This window comes from Doryrhamphus excisus, chromosome 23 (genome assembly GCF_030265055.1).
Source record: "Doryrhamphus excisus isolate RoL2022-K1 chromosome 23, RoL_Dexc_1.0, whole genome shotgun sequence".
In the NCBI taxonomy this organism is placed as follows: domain Eukaryota; kingdom Metazoa; phylum Chordata; class Actinopteri; order Syngnathiformes; family Syngnathidae; genus Doryrhamphus; species Doryrhamphus excisus.
The window spans coordinates 1,352,074-1,378,500 of NC_080488.1; the positions used below are offsets into that span (position 1 = coordinate 1,352,074).

Here is a 26,427-nt window from a genome sequence, read left to right on the forward strand (position 1 = left end):
TCAAATGTTTTTAAAATCCCATTTTATGTATCACAATAGAAAACACAGACGATGCCAGTTGAAACATCACTCAGGGCATGAAATCAAGCAGTAGGTTTGATTCCTGCACAGCAGGCTTGTAAGCACACAAGTAGGAGCGGAAGGCAGAATAAATAATCGGCATGGTGAATTTTGAAATGAAATGGATTCCGTAAAATGTAATAATTTAGTGTGTGAAATGAGTCTTAAGGCACTTGATAACCGCTAGCGTCGAGAACTTGAACACAACATGACTGACTAAAGCGTGTAACATCATCTTTCCTTTTCAGCTGTAGAAGTATGGAAGTGCAACTTATGTTTATTGTGAAGAAAACTGGCCATAACTGAGGTTTTGATGGTGTGTCTTCCCCTTAGTGTTGAAATGGTGACGGGAAAATGGAATTCCTATACAGTCGTCCCTCGCTACATCGCGGTTTCAAACATCGCTCCTTCATTCTTTCCGATTATATCTACTGTACTGCGTAAAGGTGACTATAGGGGTGTTATTTCGTGTCTAGAGGGCTTTAATGATAACAGGTTTTCTCTCGCATGACTAGGAAAATAATCCATATATTAATATTGAATCCTACTTCACGGAAATGTGCTTATCGTGGTCAGGTCTTGGACCAGTTATCTTCGATAAACGAGGGACGACCGTATACTATGAATCCTTTTTGGCTCCAAAGCTGAAAGCATAGAGTCATAGGTCATAGGTCAGAGTTTACATCCTCTACCCCTCCTCTGTGACGATGTCGGCGTCAGAGTGCTGTCGTAGCTGTGCGGTGAGGAAGGGGTTAAAGAAGAAGTCAAAGCCAAACTGCAGGGCGCTCTGGGCGGTGCGCCTCCAGTCGTGTTCGATCTTGTACTGACGCCGGCTGGACAGGCGGGCGTGGCCGCAGGACAAGCAGTGGATGGCTTTGAGCTCGAAAACGGGCCACTTGGATCCCAGGCGGCCTTCCAGGATGGTGCTGAATTCCACCAGGCTGCCCGTGTTCAAGTGCAAAAGCACCGACTTGAACTCGTTGCTGGCGTGCAGGACGATGTCCTTGGTGGCGTCCTCGTCCTCCACCACGGTCCCGTTCCTGGTCTTCCTCTCCTGCGGCATGCCCAGCGTGACTTCGAACTTGTAGCGATCGAAGCGCTTGACGTGGCACTCGTGCTTGGCCAGTCGCTTGAGTTTGCAGAGGGGGTCTTGCAGAGGCGGAGCCAGGAAAGGCCGAGGCCCCGCCGAGGCGTTGGTCCCGTCGCACGTGGGATACGGCTGCCCGTACAGACAACGCATCCAGTTGCCCACCAGCACAGGCAGCAGGTTGATGACGGCCTGCGCCCCGTTCTCGATATCGGTCACGCGCACGTATTTGAAGCGTCCCGTCCAGGTGACGCGGTGACCCTCCAGGTGCGAGCAGATAATCTGAGTTTGCGCCATGTTGGCCTCCTTCCATGCTGTGGGCCCGCACAGGTTGCTGTACTCGGGCCAGGTGAGGGTGGAGTTGTAGACCTTCATGCCCTCCGACCTGTACACGTACATCCAGCAGAAGAGAACCACGGCGCTGAGCCACACCAGGATGAGTTTCACGATGCTGCTCCGGGACAGCGAGCGCAACACCACGATGGGGTTCAAGCTGAAGCGGGTCCAAAGCCTCAAAACGACCGGCACCAAGCAGACGGTCAGCGTCACCGCCATCTTGGTGATCTCCAGAGCCAGGAACCACTGCAGGAGCTGCACCGAGAGCATTGCCGCCAAGCCCAGCGAGAGAACAGGAAGGGCAAACAGGAAGAGGAAGTAGCCCGCACAGGTGCGTATGAGGCCGATGGCGGTGGCGTTATTGAGGAACACCAAGCAGAGCTCGCACCAGGTGAAGCAGACCAGGTAAGGCACCAGACACAGGTAAGTCCCCTTGAAGCCTCTCAGCTGGGCCATGCGGAACAGGAGGAAGACCAGGTGGCCGTAGAGGACGCAGGGCACCCCGATGTTCAACGCCACCAAGTCGCCGAGAGGAACGGAGACGAACGTCCTCCCGAAGATCCTGAGCGGCCAGAGGGAGTCGGGAAGCAGGTGAGCGAGGGAACACGCCCCCGAAAGCACCTCGGTGAGCAGAGCCTTGCGAGCGAACAGATTGGCCGAGGCGTGGAGGCTGAGGAAGGCGGTGACCGTGAAGAAGAGCGCCACCGCGGCCAGTTCGGAGCACGGGATCCACGACTTGTCCGCCACGGGGAAGGAGAACACCACAAAGACCACGGAGAGCAAGAAGTACCTGGGGAGAAATACGTGTAAGTACAACTACGGTACAAATACTGGTTGGCTCAACAAAACACAACATCGACCCATAGAATACTTTTATATATTAGTCATTATCAATAATAATTAGTACTGTTGGTAATGATTTTTAAATATCTGAAAAGTTAATTTTTGGAGGGTTACTTTTTTCCTAATATGATAAAAACAAAAACTGCAAATATTATTTTTTTCACATTTGAGAATTTAAATTTTGTAATGTTCTTATGTTAATGTTTTATAATTTCTTTTGGGGATCCTTCTTATTGTAAAAATAAATATAATGTATATAAACAGGAAGTATGAAATATAACAATCTAATTCAATAAAACCCAAAATGACAGGGGCCATAGGTAATACAATACCGTACTGTACAATAGTACTGTACAATAGTACAATAGTACAATTCCCACTAAAGCATCATGTTGCAGGCTGGTGAATGTCGCTCAATAGCGCCTCTGGCTGGTTGAAGCCAGCATTGCCTCACATTGTGATGACTCAACAATGGATTCCACACACTGTGACTCTTTAGGACATATGAATAGCAAAACGGGAAGTCCTTACAGGTAGGGCTCCAAGTGCGTCCACCCAAAGTTGGTCTCGGCCTGCTCCAGATCCAGACCAGGTTCAAAGTGAGCCAGCAGGTCGGTGAGAGCCCGGAAGTTCTCCCAAGCTTTGGAATTCTATCAAAAAAGACATGCTAACAAATCTGTTGTGGAATCGCTCTTCGCCAAGACGAAAGCTGCTGACCTGAAACACCCGCAGTGTGCAGATGACCATGGAGAAGAAGGAGAGGTAGAAAACCAGTAGAGGGATGAGGAAGACGAAGAACTCGATGGTGAGGTTGGAGATGATGAAGAAGAAGATGAGCGCGTTGACGTGGTGCGTGGGGATGAGGGCGCTGAGCCACTGCATGCCCGCGCGTGACGCCCAGTCGATGAGGTGCTCCTTGATTTCCAGGAGGGCGTGCAGGGGGAACTTCAACAGCTGTTTCCACCATGGAGAAGATGGGAAGTCATCTTGGGAAGGGAAGGCTTTACTTCCTAGAAAAACTGGAACGTTACTACCTTTTGGTGTAAGGGCAGCTCGTCTGGATTCTTGACGACGACATCGTCGTCATCGTCGTCGTCACTGGCTGACACCGCCGCCATGGTGGGAGGCGGCGCCATTCCCTGAGCGTACTTCTTTGTCATCTCCACAAAGTCATCCATCCCGACGTGGGAGGTGGCTGCAAAGACACGGGGGCATCTCAAATCAAAATACCGAATCAAAATACTATTTTCAAACAAGGACTGCACGGTGGTCGAGTGGTTAGCGTGCAGAACTCACAGCTAGGAGACCCGAGTTCAATCCCACCTATGCCATCTCTGAGTTTGCATGTTCTCCCCGTGTATGCGGTTTCCTCCCACATTCCAAAAACATGCTAGGTTAATGCTAGGAGACTCCAAATTGTCCATAGGTATGAATGTGAGTGTGAATGGTTGTTTGTCTATATGTGCCCTGTGATTGGCTGGCCACCAGTCCAGGGTGTACCCCGCCTGAAGACAGCTGGGATAGGCTCCAGCACTCCCCGTGACCCTCGTGAGGAAAAAGCGGTAGAAAATGAATGAATGAATGAATGAGGTCTCCTCCTATTTTGTGTGGAAGTGGTAACTTTTTGGCTTCTTATTTTGTCTTTCCCCAACCTCGGCCGTCTCTGTGTGGAGTTTGCATGTTCTCCCCGTGCATGAGTGGGTTTTCTCCGGGTACTCCGGTTTCCTCCCACATTCCAAAAACATGCTAGGTTAATTAGCGACTCCAAATTATCCATAGGTATGAATGTGAGTGTGAATGGTTGTTTGTCTATATGTGCCCTGTGATTGGCTGAACCCGCCTCTCACCCGAAGACAGCTGGGATAGGCTCCAGCACCCCCCGTGAGGACAAGCATTAGAAAATGAATGAATTTTCAAACGATAATACATTTGTAAAAATACATAAAAATAAACAATAATAAAAACTTACATTCGCTGGTCACCATGGTCTCCAGAACTCTCCTCTGTTTCTTAGCAGAGCTGTTCAGGGGCCCTGGGGAGACGAGTTTGTCTGGAATGAGGAAAATAGCACAACAAACGACGTCTTATATTTGACGTTCTACACAATTCCCTTTTTCAGACCAGTATAGTTTTCAATCCACTATCGGAAAGCAATGGATTGGATCCCAAATAGTGGCAGCGCATCCCATCCTAGCCTCACCTGTGTGGACGTGTCCTACGTTTTCAAGCATCTCCGAAACAGCCACCGACTTCTTCCTCTCCGGGTTCAACTTCCAGTACATAAGCAGAGCTGCTTTCCGGACTCCCCTTTCGAAGCGTGTTTCCATGCACAGCTTCTTCACCTCCTCGTAGTTCTCTAGCGTGATGCCTTGGAGAAAACGTCAGCGCATTGAGAAGTGTCACAGACAAAGAAGATAACATCTTGTGGTGCACCTTTCCTGGAGGCTAAGCACTGCTGCAGCATCTTCACGGCGTCCTTGCGGCCCTGCTTAGCAGCCTGGACCAGCCAGGTGACGGCGGTGCAGTTGTTCAGCTCCTCGTCTTTTTCTTGTGCCAGAGCCAGGAAGACGCGGCCCATCTGGACGGAACCAAGGACACGTTAGCCGTCACTCTCTGGAACAGCAGGTCCGCCATATGCCCGACACTGACCTTGCTCTGCGCTTTAGCGTCACCAGACTTGGCTCTCTCCGCCACATCCTCAAGACTGATCTCCTCCTCTGGGTCCTCTGGAAGGACACACAACATCTTTATGTTGACTTCCACGTGTAGCCCAAAGTCAGGCATCTCAGCAGCATCGAAGATGCGTCAAAAATTGATTTTCTGACTGTTATGGTAGTTATTGTTCAATATTGTGCCGCATTATTGCTGCATTATATCAGAACATCTTTTTCTCCTCTTTTTTTAGGAACCAGGGTTAAGTAGAAATGGACCGTCACCTCCTTCAGGCGAGGTAGGAGCTCCAGCATGGACAGAGGAGGCTGCATTGAGCTGAGCTCTTCCCAGCTGGGAGGGACTTCTGATAGGCGAGCGGAGTGTGGAATCAGTCGGCGTGGGGAGTGAGGAAGAGCGGGAATAGAGACTTCGTGCTGCCTGAGAGGTGTTCAAGAAGGACGATGATGATAACGACGCGGACGGAGGCGTTGGCATGGTGAGTTTCGGGGTCGTCTTATCTGGGGATGATGTGTTGGAACACCGTCTTGGAGACAGGGAGGCTGTTCTCACAGTGGGAGGAGAGAGGTTTGGATTTGGCATGTGTGGTGAGGATGGTTCCATATCTGTAACAAGCACAAGATAGTGGAAAAAATTCATCAGTAAAGCATTTAGAATTATACTTTTACAAGATGGTAGCGAATAAAACATTTTTCATAATCGTATAACATTTCCAGAGTACATTTGGCTGTAAAAGATTGCGTTCAAGGACCTATTACAACATGTGTTTAGTCTGTTCCATCCATACAGTATGCCATCTGTTATAGACGGGAATGCTAAATCGAGAAGGTGACATCCTTCAAACCTGCTGTGTCCTTGTGGGAATCCCCCTCTGTCGGTCAAAAGACAAAGCTCCAAATGACCGTCATTGAAAGTAACAGGTGGTGTGGACCACATAAAATCTCATCCAGGGTCTCTTGAGGAGTATTTGATGTAAAATGAATAGAAATATTGAAGCATTTACACATCTCAATGTAGCATTTGAGATGGGATGCTAATGCTAGTGCCGCAACTCCGGTAAATGCATCTCACCTTTTTATTCAAGAGACAAAAACGCCTTGACAATTCAGTTTCTTTGTAAAGAACTCCCTTCGAGAAGTGTCCTAAACCATTTTGTCCGCCTAACCACAAAGCGATAACCACAGCCGTCTGGTTCTGTCAAAGAGTCCAAACAAACGACACGCAAGTCAATAGCTGATTCCCGCCCCCTTTAAAAACTCTATCTTACGATTGGACAGAAGTGAAAACACGACGTTTCCTTTAGGAGTTTTGATTGGCTACATAATCCGGAAGTTTACTGTTGGCTACTTAGGCAAGAGCAATCGATCGTAAAAGAGTAAAAGCGTTATTTTGCCGAGTTTATTTTGATACATATGTTCGAATAACTAAATTATTTCTCGTCTTTTTTTCCTTTTTAAAAGGTCTTCTCTGAACGTCTCTTGTGATTGTTGTAAATCGCCTTGTGTAGCAGTGTTTTGCCAGGAGATGGCAGCATTGTTTTCATTCAATAGCACAAACCCTAGATTATGCAAAACTGTGAGGGGAAAGTGAGGACTATTATTTAAATTTAATTTAATTTAAATTGCAATGTTATATTATTTTGGATCTTTCTTTTTCGTATCAAAACGTGATACTAGCGTCTACTGTATTTTGGACGAGACTTATTCCCTGTTTTAGGTTCGGTGCTCTAAGCATCATGGGAACTGTAGTTATTTCTTATGTCTGACCCTAAAGCTAATCTACTGTTCTGCAATCTATTTACACATCAACATGGATGAGCAGTAGCAATAACTGCCATCATCAATTTAACTTATATTTTAGTTTTTGTTTCAATTTGTGGAAAAATGTGTTGTTTTGTGACTCAGTTAAATTCTGATTGTCCACTCCCTTATTTTATCATTGTAAATGTCTTAAATTTAACACTAAAATATCATTTTTCTCCTTGTTGTGAACCCCAGATGAATGCATCGTCTTGTGAGCTGAGTGTATCGCGACACCCCTCGTAATTAGGTAATTGCTGAGACATAGAGCAAGGATAGGATTAAAGCCATTTTGCATTGTGTCAGTGTAACATTATTCCTATTTTGTTGGAAATAAACTGTTACCATGACCATGCAAAACCCTTCAGGCACATGAAAACAAAAAAAGACCCGAGGGAAATTCTGGGATTAACGTCCCAATCTGAGATTGAGTTGAAATGGCAGGCATAAAACATGAATTAGGACAGCCATGGCTGCACTGCAGCTGGGCTGAGGCAGTTATGTAAATGGTTCTTGATTAGTAGATTAGCACAATCCAGTTGAGAGGATAAAGCAGAGCCCTTATACTGTTTTGGGCATCACACACGTCCAATTTACACAAGGCAATCTATCTTTTAGATTAGTTTACACACGTGCCGTGCCCTTGTCTGAAAGATGGTAAAGCTATGGATGTTTCTTATATTGATTATTGTTAAGTATTTTCCTCGTCTGGCTTTTAGTGCCTTTGTGGACATTTAGGAAAACAGGCAATTCAGGTAATTGTGTCTGAATGAATCCCGTACTGTTTAATAACAGCATATAATTCAATCCTACCCTCATTTCATTCTCCCTTTCTCAGTTTAACCGGTTCCCTGGGTTTTCCTCATTTTTAGGGAGGTAATGACTCACTACTACAGGAAGATAGACTCAAGGAGAAGAGGTATGGTCAGTAACCATAGCAACCAGGGGCCGTGTGAAAATGGACTGCATTGTGGATACTTGTATCGCTATGGCAGCCCATGATACATTATTTATTGTAACGTTTCCCACATTAACCACGCTGCCGCTGACTAAACAAAAGCAGGAGCATGCAAGATTTGATACAAACGTTGCCGTCTGTCTCGTATTCGACTGTTACACATGAGGTTTTTTTATGCAGCTTTGTTTAGCTTTTTTGAGGGGGAATGGACGTGGAACATACTACTCAAACCTTTAGTGACTAACTGTGGTGAGTCATACCCACAATAATCACCTTTGGCTGAAAGGGTAACATCGCCATCAGCACTCTGGACTGGGCAACATGGAAAAGAAAGAAATAGGTCACTAGCATGACTTTAGTTTAGCAGTGTGCAGCTTAAAAGATGTTTGGGAATTCTGCCCATCACTCAATCCTTATGTGAGACATGAACATGCATGTCTCTGTTTTTTCTGTACATTCTAAAGATATAAAAACAGATAAAAAGAGGCAGATAAGAATGCACGCCTACAAAGCCTTCGGAAAAAAACTCCAAAAACTCACCATTTACATAATAGGCGTATAGTAACACCTTGCCACACCACACACACTAGCTCACAGCATGTCAGCATGTCAGCGCCACTGCTGCTGTCTTTTTAGTTTTGAGTCTGAAAAGCTAATGCTACGTGTAGTATTTATTTGTTGCTATGTGAAGTCAATGCACCTGGGAAGGAAGTAAAATAACCAAAATACTCCCGAGTATTACATGTTGTCATGTTGTGCCATGCCTACTATGTGGTCACAGAATGCATCTAAAGGTTTTTGCAGGTGTTTTAAGACCGGAATAGGTACATTACTTTACAAGGCAGAAAAGGGAAAGACGTGTTCATGTCTCACATAATTATTTTAGATGATGGGCAAAATTTAAAAAAAAAGTGCAGTTTTCCTTTAATGTCTCCGTCATTTGATTTCCTAGTCCCCTCTGAATACCAAATGTCATTAAGATACCTCTAATCTGCCAGACGTCATGAATATGTTAAGCGTATTATGGCCAGCTCTTATGGAAAGGAAAAACAGTCGCATTCCAAGGAGCTGGAAATAGGCTTACTGACATATTACCAAAGAGTGGAGTCAGACATTTTCCGCTGATGAAATGCATGTTAGAGGGCCATCAGTGTGTGACACACAATCATCCCAGAATCAACTCACGGTGAGATTTGGAACGGTGCAGTTACGGTGCGCCATAATAATATAATTGCAGGAAACCGTAAAGACACCTCGGGTCATGCAATCAACAGAATTACTCATGACCGCTTCTGACACACATTTGCTCTCTGAGTCGATACCGCACCAAAACAAACCATCCATCTCTTTGCTTTCCACTTCAGTGATTTTTAACCTTAGGCCACCGCAGGCCACATGGACAGTACATGTGCATAGTAAGGAGATGTTCTGCATACTCTGAAGATTCTGTGCCAGGCTAATATATGAATAAGACAAGTGAAGATGACTCCACTGTGCAATCCGGGTGCTATTAAAATGACTCTTCTTCCCAAACTAAGCTCTTGCACTTGCCAGCATATGCTAGTGAATGGCAGACATAGATGTGCTGTACGCAGGCGGAGACAAGCAGCTGTGCGGAAGTAATGCATCCACGGGAATCTGGGTCACACTCAATGCTTGCACTTTTATATTGTTACATTATTTCACCTACTTCTGTTTGTCTCAAGTGGAGAAAACTATGGTATGACAACATATTATGCGTCGTAGCCATTGTGGTTGATTGTGTGTGACACACAGAAGTGATGTCTGACTGTGCGGTTAGCAAACAGCCACCATTGACATGCTGGAATGAGAAGTACACTAGTTTTATTGTTGTTACTGTGCTGATAAATACAATGCATTATCAGCAGTGTTACTACTAAATGGTAATGGTAATGGTTTTATTTGATTTGAACATGCATCACATAACTGTGAACTGATTATGTGATGCACTGTTCAAATGAAATAATCCATTACCAGTAATATATCATGGTCAGTATTTCTGAAATAATTTCCATTAATGTAATTTTATACCTGAAAAATCTTAACCTGAAATATTTCATTGCTGACTATGGTTATAAATAAAATTATTATTACCATTACTACGACTAGTAGTACAGTCCTGCTAAGTTATGCTAGTCCTGCTAAGTGCTGCTAATTATGAGTGTCGAAAGTGTCAGTCAAAACCGAAAGGTTTTATAGTTCGTGTAATGGATCCTATGTTTCGTATTTATAATTTCGGAAATAATTTTAATTAACCTAAAACATTTTGTTTCTTACTGTGTTTACAAACAAAATACATTTTACTACGACTACTACTACTGTAGTACAGTACTGTTAAATAAAAGCGTGGAAAGTGTCGATTCAAAACCGAATTTCGTTTTTAAACAAATCTTGTATCTTGTAATGTAATCTATAGTGGGTAAAAGCACTTCAAAGCATATGACTTTTATGAAATAACTGTCGCTTTTATCAGTAAATGAAACCTCTTTATGATAAACAAACAACAAATATGAAGCATAATGACGTCACTACCCGCACCGGCGGTGTCATTCTTGAACACGCAGTCAGGTGTCGCGCTTCTATCACGCTACCGGCGACGCCCGCTCGCCAGTCCGCCTCACATCCTGCACAGCGTCGGCTCCACCACGGAGACACTTTTACGTCCCTTTCATGTCTGCACGTGACGTGGAAAACCTCACGGCAGTTAGCATCGCGGGTGGCCTCGCTCCGAGTAGCTTTTAAGCTAGCGGATGAAATCGGTTTGGCGCGCCTCGGATGTAAATGAAGCAGCCCTCGTGAAGTGGGCAATAAGTCTCGAGGTGTGGATTAAAGGTTGCGATTGAGGCGAGTTAACGGCACCCCCACGCACAAGTCCGGTCTCCCTCGGTGAAGCGCGAATATCGCTGGACCGAGATTCAGGTGAGTAGCCGCTGCTGTGATGCTCGGCAACTTCTGTGGGCTAATTTAAGCATTTGTGGGCGCGTAGCTGTGTTTTTAGCCGCTGGGGAGGCTCGGGGACCGGGGCTCGTGGGACCGGGGCTCATGGAGCCCTCGAGCAGGTTGAGCCACACACCGCCCGAAGAGGAAGTATCACGCTTGATGATAATTCATCATTAATATCCTGTCTGCCTTCCACTTCCTGTGCAGTCTAGTGGAGTGTAGTGCAGTGCAGTCATGCCCCCCCCCCTCCCCACACACATTATAAGGAAATGGCACAACCAGGTTGACAGCAGTGATGCATGCTATGCACGTTAAACACATGAGACCTTGCAAGGCTGCAAGGACAGTCGACCTGGATGGAGGCTGCTAGATCATGATGATCATCATGATGCTGCAGCAGACCCACGCGAGTGTCTCCGTGGGGCGTGGTTGCTGTCAGTTGCAGACTTTAATCTCCCAGTTGACTGCCTCTTTTATGTTTCGGATCAAGCCAACAACTCGTTTAGCAAAAGCAGCCCACTGCAATGCATGCATGCATGCATGTATGCATGCGACTAGGCTGTCATGCAACCTGGTGGACAGCTAACATGTGTTGCACGTTTATTTCATGTATTCCTACAAAACACTGTCATAGCGATATGTTAGCATGTCCTCTTCACGTTGGTAATGGTTTAATTTCATTAGAACATGCATCAGATTACAATTGAGTGCATCCCATAATCAGTTCCCAGTTCCACATGTCCAAAAGGAGTAGGAAGAAGCAAAGCTTATTAAATGCTACCCCTCCATCTGGTACTTTTACAATCAGTAACTGTTACATTTGTTCACTTCCTGCTTTCCATAATAATTTTTTTTAATCATGTACCTCGTACCGAAGATATGAGCATCCGATGCCATAATGGGTACCATAGTAACCGTCAATATAGTGATATATATATATATATAGCACATCATGACTGGTTCAAGACTCTTCATCCTTGTATTTAGCAAACATCAACTGCTTGTATTGTTTCTTGAATTGGCTCATCGTTGTGCGTCGTTTGATTTCCTTACTCAATCCGTTCCATAGTTTGATTCCACATACTTAAAAGCTATGGTTTTTTAACGTAGTCCTAGCATATAAGATGTTTGGTTATCAAACATCTAGAGGAACCTGTTTTACTACACTCTTCTCTTCTCCCTGACCTAATCTGCCCTTCTTATTCTTAATTCACGATTAGGCACGGCCATCAGTGTAATCCCACTCGAATACACGCACAGGACACCTCAGTCGGTATGCATGCATATATATCTCAGCTTTGTGATATAGGTCAAAAAGTGTATTATTAATATTCTCCTTGGTCTTTGCTCTTTTTTCCCCCATTTTTGCTGTTTATTTTGATTTTTTTAAAGACAGTAGTCTAATCTTTCTTTTTGTAGGTTCCATGTTTATATACAACAACAAGAACAACAACAAAGCCAAAGACATGAGCGGCGTACTCACTTTTACTGGACATTAATGGCTACGTGTTGACTTGAGGGAACTTATACTAAAGCATAACGTTAATAGACATTTATTATGGGTTGTCAGTAAACCCCGCATCAGTTAAAACAGTGAAGAGATCGCCGAGACATGCTGTTTGTGTTTAGCTTGACTAGCCATTGAGGTCACTAGCCTGCATCATACTGCCAGTTGAGTATTTTTTTTTTGTAGCTCCACCGAGATAGATGTAGTCTTACTCTCTCAGGGGGGTTACCCACAGTGTCTCTTAACCGTGTCTAAATGTGTCTGTGGCCGGAGTGGATGGATGTTTGCTGGAGTGTGGCCAGACCTGTACTGACGGCCTACGCTACGCTGACAGGGTTGCAATGACAATGTGTGTTCATGTGTGTCGTGCATGTAGCGAAAGTGCAGAGTAAACAGGAGTTAGTTTCTTACTTCTTATCCATACACACTCTAACTATTTGGTTGAGTCACACAAATGAGCCTTTGTGTCGCCCGCTTTGAGTTAATGTTTGACACGGTCCTGAAGTGGGTTTGGTTCCTCTGTAAATGTCATATATCTTTGTATGGAACTTGTATCATGTTCTGTTTAATGCTTAAAGCTACAACTAATCCACTAGCATTAGATCATAAATGTAAATTAATAGTAACCATAGTAAGCATAGAGCCAATGAAATAAACTTAGTCACATTTTTCAACAGTAGAGTCACTGACTCACTTTGACGGCAATCTGGCGCTTCCCCTCACCAGATGAGGTCCGAAGCGGTGGGTTTTCAAACAAACATGAAATATTGTCATTAGCTTTTTTTGGTGTGCTCCAATAAAATGTTCCACTTCTCCTCATAACATTCCAGATTGTCTTTTAACCTCGGGGTTGGCGGTCTATGCCCGTGGCTGACATCTTGGCAGCACGTGGCTCCAGAAAGATGTCAATCAAATCTGTAAAATCTGAGTCCGCCTCTCAAAATGATTTTACGATAGCTCAAGGGATACTACTACAGCAATGAGACTTGTAATAACTTAGTGTCGTCTTTGCATTTAAGGTGGGGGGGGGGGGGGGGCATATTGGGTTAAAAAAAAATAGACGAAAGGACCGTCTATATATAGGTGACATCAAACAGAAGAACATACAACACATCACATAATCAACTACTCAACATAACCCACAAGGCATGCTGGGTAGTCCAATATAAAATATGAACTATAAAGCATTGAATAGCAAGAGTATGCTAACTCAGACATATTGACTTCTCTAACGACTTCCTGAAAATCTGTGTTTTGTTTTAGCATGCTATGCTAACACTATTGCAGATGATGCATAAGGCTTAAAGAGGTACTATGGAGCAAAAGCTCATTCATTGTTGCTCTCTTTGCTTTAGACTGTGTCAGCCATGTTGTCAGCCATGTTTGTAACAGGCGTTGTATTTGTCCATAGCAACGTGATTGTTTCCTTCTTCAATCTTTAGTGCTGTACGAGGCTGTACACTGACTACTCTAAAAGTATATGCAACTTTCATTTCTATAGTAACGTCCCTCACGTGATCTTTCGCATGGGATGGAACTCTGCCCCCCCCACACCAGCGTAACCATGTGGTAGTCATTTCAACCACCGCAGCCCTCGTCTCCTTCTCTTTTAATTACTTATTAGCAGTTCCCAGTGCTTGTAAGTCCCATCTAATGGATCACTGTAAGTACTTTTAATGAGGATTAGGGCACACAGAGCTGCGTCTGGTACCGGAGTGAATACGTGTCAGTCGAATGGCGCCCTGATTTTTTTTCTGTGTGAAGACGCAAAGAATGCACGCTTGTGCCGTCGCTGGCGCTGCGACTGAATGAACTCTGTAGTTCTTCTTCTCTGCGAAGGAGCGTGAGATCTCCGATTGCCTCTGCTCGCTCGCTGACATTGCCATGGCAGCTCGGAGAATGTAAGACCGTGGCCATGCTCGGCGGTCCGTCTTTTTCCTCGTCTCTGGATTATTGATATTAGGCCTAACCTTTGTCTGGCTAGCTTCCTTTCGCCGTGTGTGTGTGTGTGTGTGTGTGAGTGAGTGCTTCCTCGCCCTCCAGCATCACTGCATCTTTGCTTCAGTCTCGGCCTCGGCTCAGAGATGGGGCCGGATAAGAATACTAGATGCTAGTTTACTAAATGTGCAACCGCAAATACTGTGTGTGGTTCTTTGTGTTTTAATTTAAGTCTTGGAGAATCTCCAATTAAACAGTTTTTTTTCTCGTCATCCCTCACCAGACTTCTGAGGGAGCAAGGGTTTCCGTGGCAACTGTTGCTGCCATCTGTGTATTGTATGTTATACAATACATGAATACTTAAATGTGGTTAGAAATGCTAAAGAAGTGCCCCGCCCTAATTAATTGCACAATTGCAAAAGTTCAATTATGTTTTTTTATGCATTTTCAATGTGTCAGAGTTATGCTGTTTTGTGTGTCTGTAGCTTTAATGCTAATGAGATGTGTTTGTCCATGTTTTTAAAAGAAAAAAAAATAATGGCAGTATGTTAGTAACATTGAAATTTTTACCGAGTCATCTTCATACTGATACTGAAATCTAACTTAGCAATAAAAATGTTGTGTCTTGTCTGTGTTTGTAGCCCCCTCCTCAGCGTCCTCCAGCCATGATGTAGACCCAACCCGCATGATGATGATGCAGGTCGGACTCTCAGTGAAGAGCAGCAGCGAGTGATTCTCTCTCCTCGGGTACAGCGCACACCTGCCTCTCTATGTCTGCCTCAATTGGTTGGAAGCGCCATGTCATCCGCCACACCCCCTGCGGCCCCGCCCCTTAAGAAGGGAAAGAAGCTGGAGAAATCCGACGTGATGGCTGACTCGGTTCAGGCGGCCAACGAGGATCTTAGGAGCAAAATGATGGACGTGCAGATCGAGCTGCAGCAGGAGCGCGGCAAGGTTGGGCTGACCATCCATCTTTCCATCCTTCCATCCATCCATCCATCCATCCATCCATCCATCCATCCATCCATCCAAGGGGTGTATCCAAATAATACGGAATGTGTTTTCCAGGTGTGCAAGCTTCGCGAGCGCCTCCAGGAGCAGCGTCAGGCTCGGGAGCTGGAGCAGTACAAACACGCGGTGGCCATCACCGACCTGCGCGCCAAGCTCCACGAGGAGAAACTACGCGAGATAGCGGCGGCGCGTGAAGCCCTCGCAAGGCAGCACGAAGCCGAGCTGGCCAGGGCCATAAAGATCCGAGACGCTGAAGTACAGAGGCTCCAGGGTCTGGTGAACGCCCTGAGGGACGGCGCCGCCGACAAGCTGAAAAACGCTCTTCTCGGAGAGGCGCGGGAAGAGGCCAGGAGAGCTTTTGATGGCGAGAGACTAAAGCTCCAACAAGAGGTGGGTTGCGGCCTGCACACGGATCTTTGTTGTTGAGGAATGTGGAAGTCATATGCTCTAAAAAACAGGAAGCAGCGAGGAAAAAGCCTTTTTCCAAGCTATTGTTTCACCTTTCGCCTTCCCAGACGCCCACCATGACGGCTTCTCAGTATATTTGTGTGAACATCTGCCCGTCTTTTAGATCCAGGAACTGAAGGCAGCCAAGAAGCAGGCCGATGAGGCGCTGACCAACGCGCTCCAAGCCGACAAAGCCAAAGCAGCTGATCTCAGGACAGCTTACCAGCAGCACCAGGATGAAGTGCATCGCATCAAACGCGACTGTGAAAGAGACATCCGTCGGCTGGTGAGGCACAACACAAAATAAAAACATTTCTAGTTTATATTTCCCTGCTTTTGGGTGAAGTTTTATGTCACTGATGCTGCGTTGACAAAGCTTCAATAACTGCATTTCTGTTTCTCTGGTCACGGACCGACGCTTTCTGCAAAAGACAGAATAATTTGGCATCAATCTCACCTTCCTGCCTGGCTTTCTGTCATCTTCCATCATAGATGGATGAGCTCAAGGCTAAAGACCGCGTGGTGTGTGCCCTGGAGAGAGAGCTGGGGATGCAGGCCGGCTACGCCCAAAGGCTTCAGCTCCAGAAAGAAGCTCTGGATGAGCAGCTGGTTCACGTACGAGAGGCCGAAAGACACAACCACGGCAGCCCAAAGAGAGAGGTGGTGCCCGGGTTGGGGGACAACGCAGACCTGCTCAACAACCAGGTACATGTCAACATCACCAACGTCATTTGGACTTGCTCCACTGTCTTTAAGGCTGCTTTATTTGGTTTAGATGGTGACTGTAGCACAGGGGTCTCCAACTCAATTTACTTGGGGGCCACTGGAGCTAGGGTCTGGGCCGCATCAGGTTTTCCAAAAAAAAAAAAAAAAACACATTTATGAAAAACAAAATAATAAAAAAAAACTTCACTTTGGTTCCAATTTTCTACAAGAAAAGCTCTGATAAAACATTCCACTGTTCTCAAATATCTTACTTTTTATTTTTCTACACAAAATAAGATGAAAAATAAATAAACAAATCAAGAATAAAGAAAATCAATCAATCAGTAATAAATAAATAAATATAATAATAATAATAAATTAAAACGGCAAATAATAAAAACTTAAGAAACCACATATAGTTGGTGGGTAGACAAATTATTTTTTTCATATTAAAATGAACAAAGCATTATTAGAGCCCTGTAGACATGACAAAACACGACTATAGTCACATTTATACTCTTTTTATTTACAACATATTGCGCAACTGCAGGGTCTTGAGACACATGCTAACTCGCAAACTAGAGAGTTAGCGACCTAAACGGTAGCCTTCAAGCTATTTCCTTTAAACTTAAACAGCCAAAAACTTACCACTTCCACACGGATAGGGAGGATAACTATTAACAGTTATTTAACCTTTAACATGAACATTAATCAAACGTAATAATTTTTTCTGGGTACATGATACCATACAGCATCCATATCAAACTTGCGCGGGCCGCACTAACATTGAACTTTCATATCAAGGCAGGGGCCTCAAACTAGTGTCCTACGGACCACACGCGGGCCGTGTATTTGAGACCCCTGCTGTAGCATCTGTCATGATACAGCTGTACCAACACTCTGGGCAGTCGTCCATCTCATCCTTCCAACCTGTCACGTCCCTCTTCCCGTCACCCTCCACTGCCTTGCTTGCATGCTTACCTGCATGTCCTCCTCCCCGTGTTCAGTTTTTGTTTTCCTCCTCCTCCCCTCTGCCCCCTGCTTCCCAGGAAGCGGAGGAGCGTGACACGAGGAGGTTTCAGCTGAAGATCGCCGAGCTGCACTCCGTCATCAGGAAACTGGAGGACAGAAATGCGCTGCTGGCTGACGAGAGGAACGAACTTGTGAGGGCCACGCGTGCACATCAGATGCATTCACAGCACCCGTGGACGCCGATTTAAGCTCAAACCTTTCCACTCATTGTCCAGCTGAAGCGGGTGCGAGAGGCTGAGAGCCAGATGAAGCCCATGTTCGAGAAGACCAAGCGCCTCTCCAAGAAGAACGATGACCTCCTGCAAACCCTGCAACGAATGGAGGAGAAACTTAAAAACCTGAGCCGTGAGAATGCTGAAATGGTGAGAACCAGTTTTTGCTTTTGGAAAAGGATCACAATCATGTTTATTGCTTTGAACTGTGAAGCCATTAGTTATTTTTACACATTGATGACCTCTAGCGGCCGTATGAGGAAATGCACGATCAGCCTTCATGTGTCTTCTCCATCTCTCCCTCCCTTAGAAAGAAAAAGCAGCCGCTTCCCGTCCACCCTTGCAGCAGCAAAGCCATCCACCTCAGCTGAAGAGGCCCAGCTCCCTGACAGACTTGAGCCACGCCCACGAGGAACAGGAAGTAGAGTTCCTCAAACTCCAGGTTGCTGAGCAACGCGGTATCATAGATGAACTCACTCAGGTTAATATTTCTATTTATTTATCTGTCATTCTGATCCAAAAAGGCTATACCAATCTTACTTTATTTTGTTCATCGGCTGATGAAAAGTTTAAAACCATAGCTAAAAAAGCTAAAATAAAAATAACATTAGCAAAAAAAACATTTTTTGTATTCTTTTTGCATTTTTAAATTGTGCTTAGAACCTTCTCTAACAGTGCAGAACATACATTCTTGCAATCTTTCAGCTGATCAGGAGTGCAAAGTGTCAATGATACTTTCTAATGCTAACATGCTATGCTAACAGTGACTGCTTAGTTGTCAGCCATGTTTGTAAAAGCCATTGTATTTGTCCGCAGGAACGTGATCGTTGGGTGTTTGGCAAAAAGACGAGAAGAAAACCTCTGAAACTCACCAAAGTAAGTATGTTGACGCTAACGGCTAAATAAGAGCCGTGTCTGCGGTTCGCTGCTCCTGCGGGTGCTGGCGTGTGTGTGCGTGTCTGCGTGCGCTTAATTGGCCTGCAGAGACCACACGTATAATGTTCCTTCACGCTCGTAAGATCCTGTTGAGAACATCGCCCATTCAGCTTGTCATCTTCACACACAAAATGATGCGCACTGTGGATCCCCACACGATCATGATTGAGCATTCACGACCCTGCTGATTTTTTTTGGGGGGGGGGTACTGGTACTGCCGCCAGCTGCTGCAGAGTGAGAGGGACGCGGGGGGGGAACCAGTAGTGGGAACCTACTGTATATGTTACGCGCTAACGATGGATCTGCGCAATCGATCGATCGATAGCGCTGCGCCCGAGATGGATCCATCGTTAGCGATGGATGGTATACAGTAAACCTCGGATATATCGGATTCAATTTTTCCCACTGGTTTTGTCCGATATAAGCGAAATCCGTTATATGCGTATACCGGAAAATGTCCGTTTTACGCATATATCGGATTTATATCCGGTATATGCGTAAATGGGATTTTATCCGTTATAAAAAGGCACTTCCTTGACTATGTTTCCAATGTACCTGGACTGGGCAATGAAAAGAGACGTAAGGTAACGAGAATTTAACTTTATTGGACTCTGAGCATAACAAATTGTTAATTAAGCTAGGCCCTGTTACGCCCGTCAGGCCTACGTTATTTCCAATAGTGAGGTTAAGATCTCATTCACTGCTGTGCTAGTATTATTGACGTCACTCACTTTTATATTTGTCCTAAATCTGGAGCCAGGAGAAAGACAATAGCCAGTGACATCAACAAGATTAGCATAACGATGCGGCCATCCGATATATGCCAGGGAAATTTCATGGAAATGCATTGGAACGGGACTGGAGATTTTGTCCGAAATAGGCGAAATCTGTTATAAAGAATCCGATATATGCAATGAATTTTTATTGGAAATGCATTACAGAAAAATCGGTTCTTTTTTATCTGTCCGTTGTGAGCGAATTTCCGATATATCCGAGGTTTACTGTATTACCGCGCCCGGGATGGATGTGTGTAGTTTGTTTAGATGCCAACAGATGGCAGCGCCGAGCGTTGTTACTTACAAGAATCAACAAGAAGTCCATGCATGCAAATTTTCTTTGATCTTTGATTAATCTTAGATTAATTGTCTAGCAGTTCACTTTGTTACCGTTCTGTGAACCCTAACCCCTAACCCTGACATTGTATGCAATTAGTAGATCAATGATTGTCATTATATCGTCAGCGCAGTGTCAAAGCATCGGTCTCCAGCGCAAGGCAGTTATATCCATCGTGAGCGCAGAAATCGATTAATTTGTGCGCTAACGATGGATCCATCTCGGGCGCAGATCGTTAGCGCGTATTCTTAATATATATACCTTATCTGTGTATTGTGTGTATCAGGTAAAGGAATGGTGACTGAGTGCGTATAACAGCCTAATTGGTAGGTAGTAATTAGTCATTGTTGTGATCATGCATGGTGTTTGGGCTAATGCGTCAGGGGATGTTGCTAGGAGGAGGAGTCCCACTCCCACAGCTGGAAGTGGTTGTTGCGTTGGCAAGGCGGCAGTGGCGTCGGTGCTGCCGTTGGATAAGAAGCATTATACTTGGACCAGATCCTGAGTATTTATTTTTTTTGGGTAGCCGGATGGTTTCAGCACCATGACGGAGTACATCCTTCTCATTCTGTACTTCTCCGCCTTCATTTGTCTGTGTGCTCTGGTGTGCCTTTACTTCTCTGGTTGCCAGGAGATGACATATAAACACAATGGTAAGAACGGAAGAACTCAAATAAAAGCTGCTGGGCAGTGCAGGCTTTCACTCGGGCAGCTATTGGGTCTTACAAGTCATTGAGTGTTTGTTTTTTTTTTAATTCCACAGAGGCATGTTGTGGAGACATATTTTGGATTTGATGAGGAATCCGTCGAGTCTGAAACCTCCTCTCTGACCTCCTTTAACACTGACCTCACTGACCGGACACCCGCCACGCCCGAGGAGGATTTGGAGGAGGTAAGGCTTCATTTCTGTGCCTTTTTAAATTAGATTTGATTTGATTTTAAATTAGGGATCGACCGATATGTTTTTTTTTGGGACCGATGCTGATTTTTTTCCATCACCCGATTTTGCTTGGGCCGATATTTGTGGCCGATACTGCTTTTGATCTCTCAATTTACATGAAAAAATGACCATGATAACAAATATTACAGGTCTCATGTCAACACAAAGTTGCCCCGGCGGATGCCTGACTGTAAATCATGCGGTGGAAAAATAAATCAGCGAACCTACGCGTTTATCGGCCGATACCGATAGAAGTAAAAAATGCAAATATCGCCCCGATATATCGGCCGATCCTTACTTCAAATGAACAAAACGGCGAATAAGAATAATGTCGTCTATCAGAGTGTCTCTCGCGAGGAGTCGGAGCTGCGCTTCCGTCAGCTAACCAGAGAGTACCAGGCCCTCCAGCGGGCTTACGCCCTCCTGCAGGAGACGACGGGAGGCTCTCTGGATGCCGAGAGGGAAGCCAGGGTAAGATTTGTCACTCATTTAATAATCCCAACATATATTTGATGCTTTCTTCTTCTGACCCGGTTCTTTCCTGACCCATCAGACACGCGAGCAGCTGCAGGCCGAGCTCAGCAGCTGCCAGGCCAAGATCCTGGACCTGGAGAAGGCTTTGGTGGAGCGGGGGCAGGTAACAAAGACGAGAGAACGCCAAAGCGGCTCTCGCTTTCTCCTCTCGCTGGCCCTCCTGCATGTCTTTCTGGCCGCTCTGCTCCTGGGCTGGCGTTACGCCGACCAGGTCTGCCTCAGATTCCTGTGATGTCACTTCCTGTGATGTCAATGTGTGACTTCACCACTCGGTGCCTGCATGCTCTGTCTGTCTGTCTGCTCTTCTTCCTCTTCTTTTCTATTCTTTCTTGTCGTGCACCTAAGATATTGTATCTTTTTGTTTTGCTCCTTATAGACCTTCTTAGTGTCAATCATAAGTTATTCAAGTTTTTATGTTGTATTGGTTTGTTTGAAAATAGAAAAAAACTAGCTCAGGTAGTGTTTATATACAGGAAGGTAATATAAGTCCAAATAAAATCATAATAAAAAGAAGATTATTTAATTACAAAGTTGAAATATTTGGAAAAAATGGAGAAAAAAAAGCAAACAGTGACTTTTTCACTAATATCTCAAAACATGTCATTTTTTTTTAGTGTGCCCTGCGATTGGCTGGCGGCCGGTCCAGGGTGTACCCCTTTCTCTCACCCAAAGACAGCTGGGATAGGCTCCAGCACCCCCCGCAACCCTCGTGAGGAAAAGCGGTAGAAAATGAAATGAAATTAAATGAAAATCACAATAAAAATAATATTATGTAATTACAAAGTTGAAATATTTGGAAATGAAAAACAAAAATTGAGGAAAAAAAGAGTGACTTTTCCCACTAATATCACAAAACATGTAGTTTTTTTTTTTATTCTATAACTTGTTAGTGTGCTCTGCGATTGGCTGGCGGCCGGTCCAGGGTGTACCCCTTTCTCTCACCCAAAGACAGCTGGGATAGGCTCCCGCACCCCCTCGACCCTCGTGAGGGAAAAGCGGTAGAAAATGAAATGAAATTAAATGAAAATCACAATAAAAATATCATGTAATTACAAAGTTGAAATATAAATAATACCCCTTCTCTTACCCAAAGACAGCTGGGATAGGCTCCAGCATACCCCCGTCCGCCCGGTATAGAAATGGATGATTGGAACTTGTTATCCTTTCATTTGTCACCATGTGACCATATGACAAAGGTTCATATGACCATATTTCAATGTTATTGTATTTAGTATACAATTCGAGTATACGGTACACCATCTTTTACTGCATGTTTGCATGATCCAGCTGTGTGTTGTCATTCACTGCTCTGCTGTATTTCACCTCCGATTGCCTTCTGTTTCTCTTCTTTATGGCTACGGCTTTATCAGCATCCTCCCCCCCCCCTTCATCACAAGTGGGCTTTCTTTCATTCTTTCATTGGATCAATAAACTTCTGCTTCCACTCCGTTCCTCCTTTTGTTTGTCTGACTGTATGTTACGTTTGCATGTGTGGTTAGTGATTATTAAAGGCCTGATTTCTGACATCTTCACTGTGACCGCTTCGCTTGGTCGTCCTTCGTCTGCTCCTTCATCAGTTCTGATGTTGTGCTTGGTTGCTGTGGCAGGACTCAAAGTGGGTGGAAGAGAAGCAACACTTGCTCAGGACAACGCAGGAGCTTCATGAGAAGGTATGATGGCGCTGGCCAACCTAGTACAACAGGGGTCGGGAACCTTTTTGGCTAAGAGAGCCATGAAGGCCAGATATTTTCAAATGTGTATCTGTGAGAGCCATATACATTTTGAATGCAATAAAATGTGTGCATTTGTATGTAAGACCAACAGTTTTAGATATAATGGGCTCTAATTACGTAGACCAGGCACACTACCCCACGCCAAGGGGGTGTGGCCAGCATACTTCCGTGAGCAGCGCAGTGTCTAATAATAAATCAAATACTTGCTGCCATTAATGCAACTTCTGCTGCTGCATAGTTTTGAACCGTATTCAGTATATTTCATTCTTTTGGCCATCTTCACCAGAAGGCTTGGTTCTGCAGCTTTAGCTATTTGACTAAAGGAGGAAAGTTTACATTTACATCTCAATGACCGAGGTAGACTACCGCATTACCTAGTAATAATCAAGTTTTGGTGTTTGACCTGGAAAATATCATCAGGAAAGATGGATATGGTCGGCCGTATTGCAGTAGAAAATAGATGGACGAATTAAAATGCATAAGAAAGTTGTTGATTTTGAATATTATTTTTAACAGTGATTTCTGTGATGTTTACTTTAAAATGTTAGCAAAAATACATTTTTATTGTGGTAAGAAATGCTTGAGAGCCAGATAGTGTCATCAAAAGAGCCCTACCTGGCTCCCGAGCCATAGGTTCCCTACCTCTGTAGTACAATCTGACTGGCTTGGGGAGAAGTGGTTTGGCGCCACCTGCTGGCTAACGTGTGGAATAGAGCAGGCATTTTTGTTTTATTTCTTTTTTGGCTTTTTCCTGATTTTGGTGTTGCCATAGTGGATCTTTTGATCTGCATACATATTAATAATTGTGTTTTTCATATATATCACAGAGCTAAGATGCAGTTTTTAAAAAATATAACTTCTTAGCATATTGTCACAAAATATGAAAATGTCACAAAGTATCAAAGTCTTCATTTTTTACTATAAAGTTTGCAGTATTGAGTGCTGCATTACAGATCACGGCCTAATGACCTACTCTCTCCTGCAGGTGTGTGCGCTGCAGCAGGTTGAGTCCCGCCTGCAAGCCGAAGTCCAGGACGCCCGGGACCAGAACGAGCTGCTGGAATTCCGGGTTCTGGAACTGGAAGTAAGAGACTGCACTATGGCCAAACTGTCACCAGGAGGCGACAACAATCTGAACCCCAGATGCCTCCATCCCTACATTCAGTGACTCGCTATACCGACGACTAGCTCCTCCAGTCCATACCCATTGACAGTCATGTTGTGTTCCAAGTATGCACCCGTGTTTCCTTGTTTTTGCATGGCAGCTCTGTGCGTTCCACCCTGCACTGTTCCAATACGGGAATGTTCCAGGCTGATTATTATTTTACTTGAATAAAATGTCTTCTCAGTTCACCTGTCACACCCTCATATTTTCTTTTTGATGCATGGATTTTTACATAAAGTTGGTGGATTATATCTGACATCAGGATGGTTTGTACTTATATAATGCTCGATTCAGCCGTCACCTGCATCTTGTTTATGTTCCAGGTCTGGCAGAGAGGCAGCTGTCATTCCGGTTCCAATTTCAGTTTCAGCATGTGTTTATTATATACCAGATTTCTTTATCCCCTTTTAAATGTGTCTGTTTCCACCTCCCTCATGTTGGCTGCCCCAGATCATGTTTGAGTATCGTAAGTAAACCTCATCCTTCAGTGTGTTCTCATGGTTATGTCACTAGTGGCTGGGATGGAACGTATTTCCATGGAAGTATAGGAGCCATGTGTGTGTGTGTGAAATTGGAATATTCATACTCTGTAGGAGCGAGAACGCAGGTCTCCAGCCCTCAATCTGCACATGTCTGCATTCCCGGAGAACAGCAGCAGTGCACTGCAGGTCTACTGCCACCAGGAGGGAGTCAAGGTAAAACACATCCACGTCAACGTCGATTAAAATCCACGCTTGTCGCTGCAATGTCTTATTATGTGCGTAGGATGTCATCATTCCCGACCTGATGAAGAAACTGGATATACTCGGAGATAACGGGGTGCGTATGACGATGCTGCCGGGGCTTAGTTAACCTCTGGGGAACGACTCAGCCTTATTAGTATGATGTGCTTGTGCAGAATCTCCGAAATGAGGAGCAGGTTGCAGTGATCCAGGCGGGCACGGTGATATCTCTGTGTGAAAAGGTGAGCCTAATGATGATGATGATGATGATGGAATATTGAAATGTGGCATATCATCTTCCAAATCCCTTTCTTCTCCCAGTGGTTGAAACAGGTGGACAACACCGAGGCCGCCTTAACACAGAAGATGATTGATTTGGAAAATGACAAGGTAATTATAGTCTAGTATTAATGAATTAGTACTACATAATTATTTGTATATGACGCCTCCTCCTGACCTGCAGAGATCTTTATAATGACGTTCTACGTTGGAAATGGAAATAGTTTTATTATTGAGGTCTTGTGATGATAACGTTTGGTGTTTTCTCAAACAATTCATTTTCCACATCCAGTTATGTGTATTTTATGTTTTTTAATTCTTTGGGTGCATACTTGCATGTATGTACAGTATGTGCTTTTGTTTATAGCAGGGGTCTCAAACTAAATTTAGTTGGGGGCCACTGGAGCTAGGGTCTGGGCAAGGCTGGGCCGCATCAGGTTTTCCCAAAAAATTTTTCCAGATTAAAATGAACAAAGCATTATTAGAGCCCTGTAGACATGACAAAACACGACTATAGTCACATTTATACTCTTTTTATTTACAACATATTGCGCAACTGCAGGGTCTTGAGACACATGCTAACTCGCAAACTAGAGAGCTAGCGACCTAAACGGTAGCCTCCAAGTTATTTCCTTTAAACTTAAAAAGCCCAAAACTTACCACTTCCACACGGATAGGGAGGATAACCAAAGGATAATCAAACGTAATAATTTTTTCTGGGTACATGATACCATACAGCATCCATATCAAACTTGCGCAGGCCACACTAACTTTCATATCAAGGCAGGGGCCTCAAACTAGTGTCCTGCGGGCCACATTTGGCCCGCGGGCCGCATGTTTGAGACCCCTGGTTTATAGTCTGTATTATCTGTTACGCTTATGGTTTATGGTGAAGGAACAGTTGATAAAACTTTTTTTTTCACTTTTTTTTAAAAATACGGTTTGTATTTTCTCAGCGACGTTATTGAACATTTATCGTATTGGCGGTTTCCTGTTAACAAACTTTCCCCAAATCAATCACAGGAGCTGTTCAGCAAGCAGAAAGGCTTCCTCGAGGAGGAGTTGGACTACAGGAAGCAGGCCTTGGACCAGGCTTACATGGTACAGAACCACACGGGCATTGACTTCTTCACCAGGAGCACATTTAGGTTCAGCGATGGCAGATAGATAGGACACGACACAAACATAAACGCTTCATGCCAAACGCGAGAATACAGGGGTGTGCCATTTCCATTTCAGCATGAGACATTTGAATGCAACACTTTCCATGAAGGTTAAAAATAAATGTGTCGGGATACTGCATCTTTTTGCAATATGACAGAATTTGATTTGCAGAATGTTTTTTTTTTTTAAATCCTTTCAGGTTTTTACCTTGCACTGAGATTGAAATTGTTATTTTGAGCTTCTGCACATTTAAATTCATAATCAATGCCTTTCCC

The 26,427-nt window shown here is 44.5% G+C and overlaps 2 protein-coding genes across 2 annotated transcripts in view; one reads left to right on the forward strand and one right to left on the reverse strand.

Annotated features, from left to right (window-relative positions):
* Nucleotides 1-10,799, reverse strand: wfs1b (Wolfram syndrome 1b (wolframin)). Its single transcript, XM_058063812.1, has 11 exons — nt 10,313-10,799; nt 8,027-8,060; nt 5,263-5,601; nt 4,976-5,052; nt 4,760-4,904; nt 4,527-4,694; nt 4,296-4,376; nt 3,361-3,521; nt 3,044-3,280; nt 2,858-2,976; nt 1-2,273 (listed from the first exon to the last, which is right to left on the reverse strand). The coding sequence occupies exons 1-11, from the start codon at nt 10,322-10,324 to the stop codon at nt 749-751; spliced, it is 2,898 nt and encodes a 965-aa protein (XP_057919795.1). The 5' UTR covers nt 10,325-10,799; the 3' UTR covers nt 1-748.
* The window catches only part of jakmip1 (janus kinase and microtubule interacting protein 1), an 18,253-nt gene continuing 2,168 nt past the window's right edge, over nt 10,343-26,427 (forward strand). Inside the window, exons 1-19 of the mRNA XM_058063813.1 lie at nt 10,343-10,693; nt 14,801-15,113; nt 15,228-15,560; nt 15,742-15,903; nt 16,110-16,322; nt 17,330-17,485; nt 17,570-17,716; nt 17,877-18,047; nt 18,383-18,442; nt 20,379-20,507; nt 20,898-21,026; nt 21,109-21,192; nt 22,697-22,759; nt 23,808-23,906; nt 24,581-24,682; nt 24,753-24,806; nt 24,886-24,951; nt 25,031-25,099; nt 26,012-26,089. Of these exons, the coding sequence (XP_057919796.1) occupies nt 14,958-15,113; nt 15,228-15,560; nt 15,742-15,903; nt 16,110-16,322; nt 17,330-17,485; nt 17,570-17,716; nt 17,877-18,047; nt 18,383-18,442; nt 20,379-20,507; nt 20,898-21,026; nt 21,109-21,192; nt 22,697-22,759; nt 23,808-23,906; nt 24,581-24,682; nt 24,753-24,806; nt 24,886-24,951; nt 25,031-25,099; nt 26,012-26,089 (2,271 nt within the window). The 5' untranslated portion in view covers nt 10,343-10,693; nt 14,801-14,957. The remainder of the gene's footprint in view (nt 10,694-14,800; nt 15,114-15,227; nt 15,561-15,741; nt 15,904-16,109; nt 16,323-17,329; nt 17,486-17,569; nt 17,717-17,876; nt 18,048-18,382; nt 18,443-20,378; nt 20,508-20,897; nt 21,027-21,108; nt 21,193-22,696; nt 22,760-23,807; nt 23,907-24,580; nt 24,683-24,752; nt 24,807-24,885; nt 24,952-25,030; nt 25,100-26,011; nt 26,090-26,427) is intronic.

Coding starts and splice junctions, on each gene's coding strand:
- wfs1b (XM_058063812.1), bottom strand. Junction 5,053..5,262: donor TCCTACCTCGCCTGAAGGAG/GTGACGGTCCAT, acceptor GTGTCCTTCCAG/AGGACCCAGAGGAGGAGATC. Junction 4,905..4,975: donor ACGCTAAAGCGCAGAGCAAG/GTCAGTGTCGGG, acceptor GGTTCCGTCCAG/ATGGGCCGCGTCTTCCTGGC.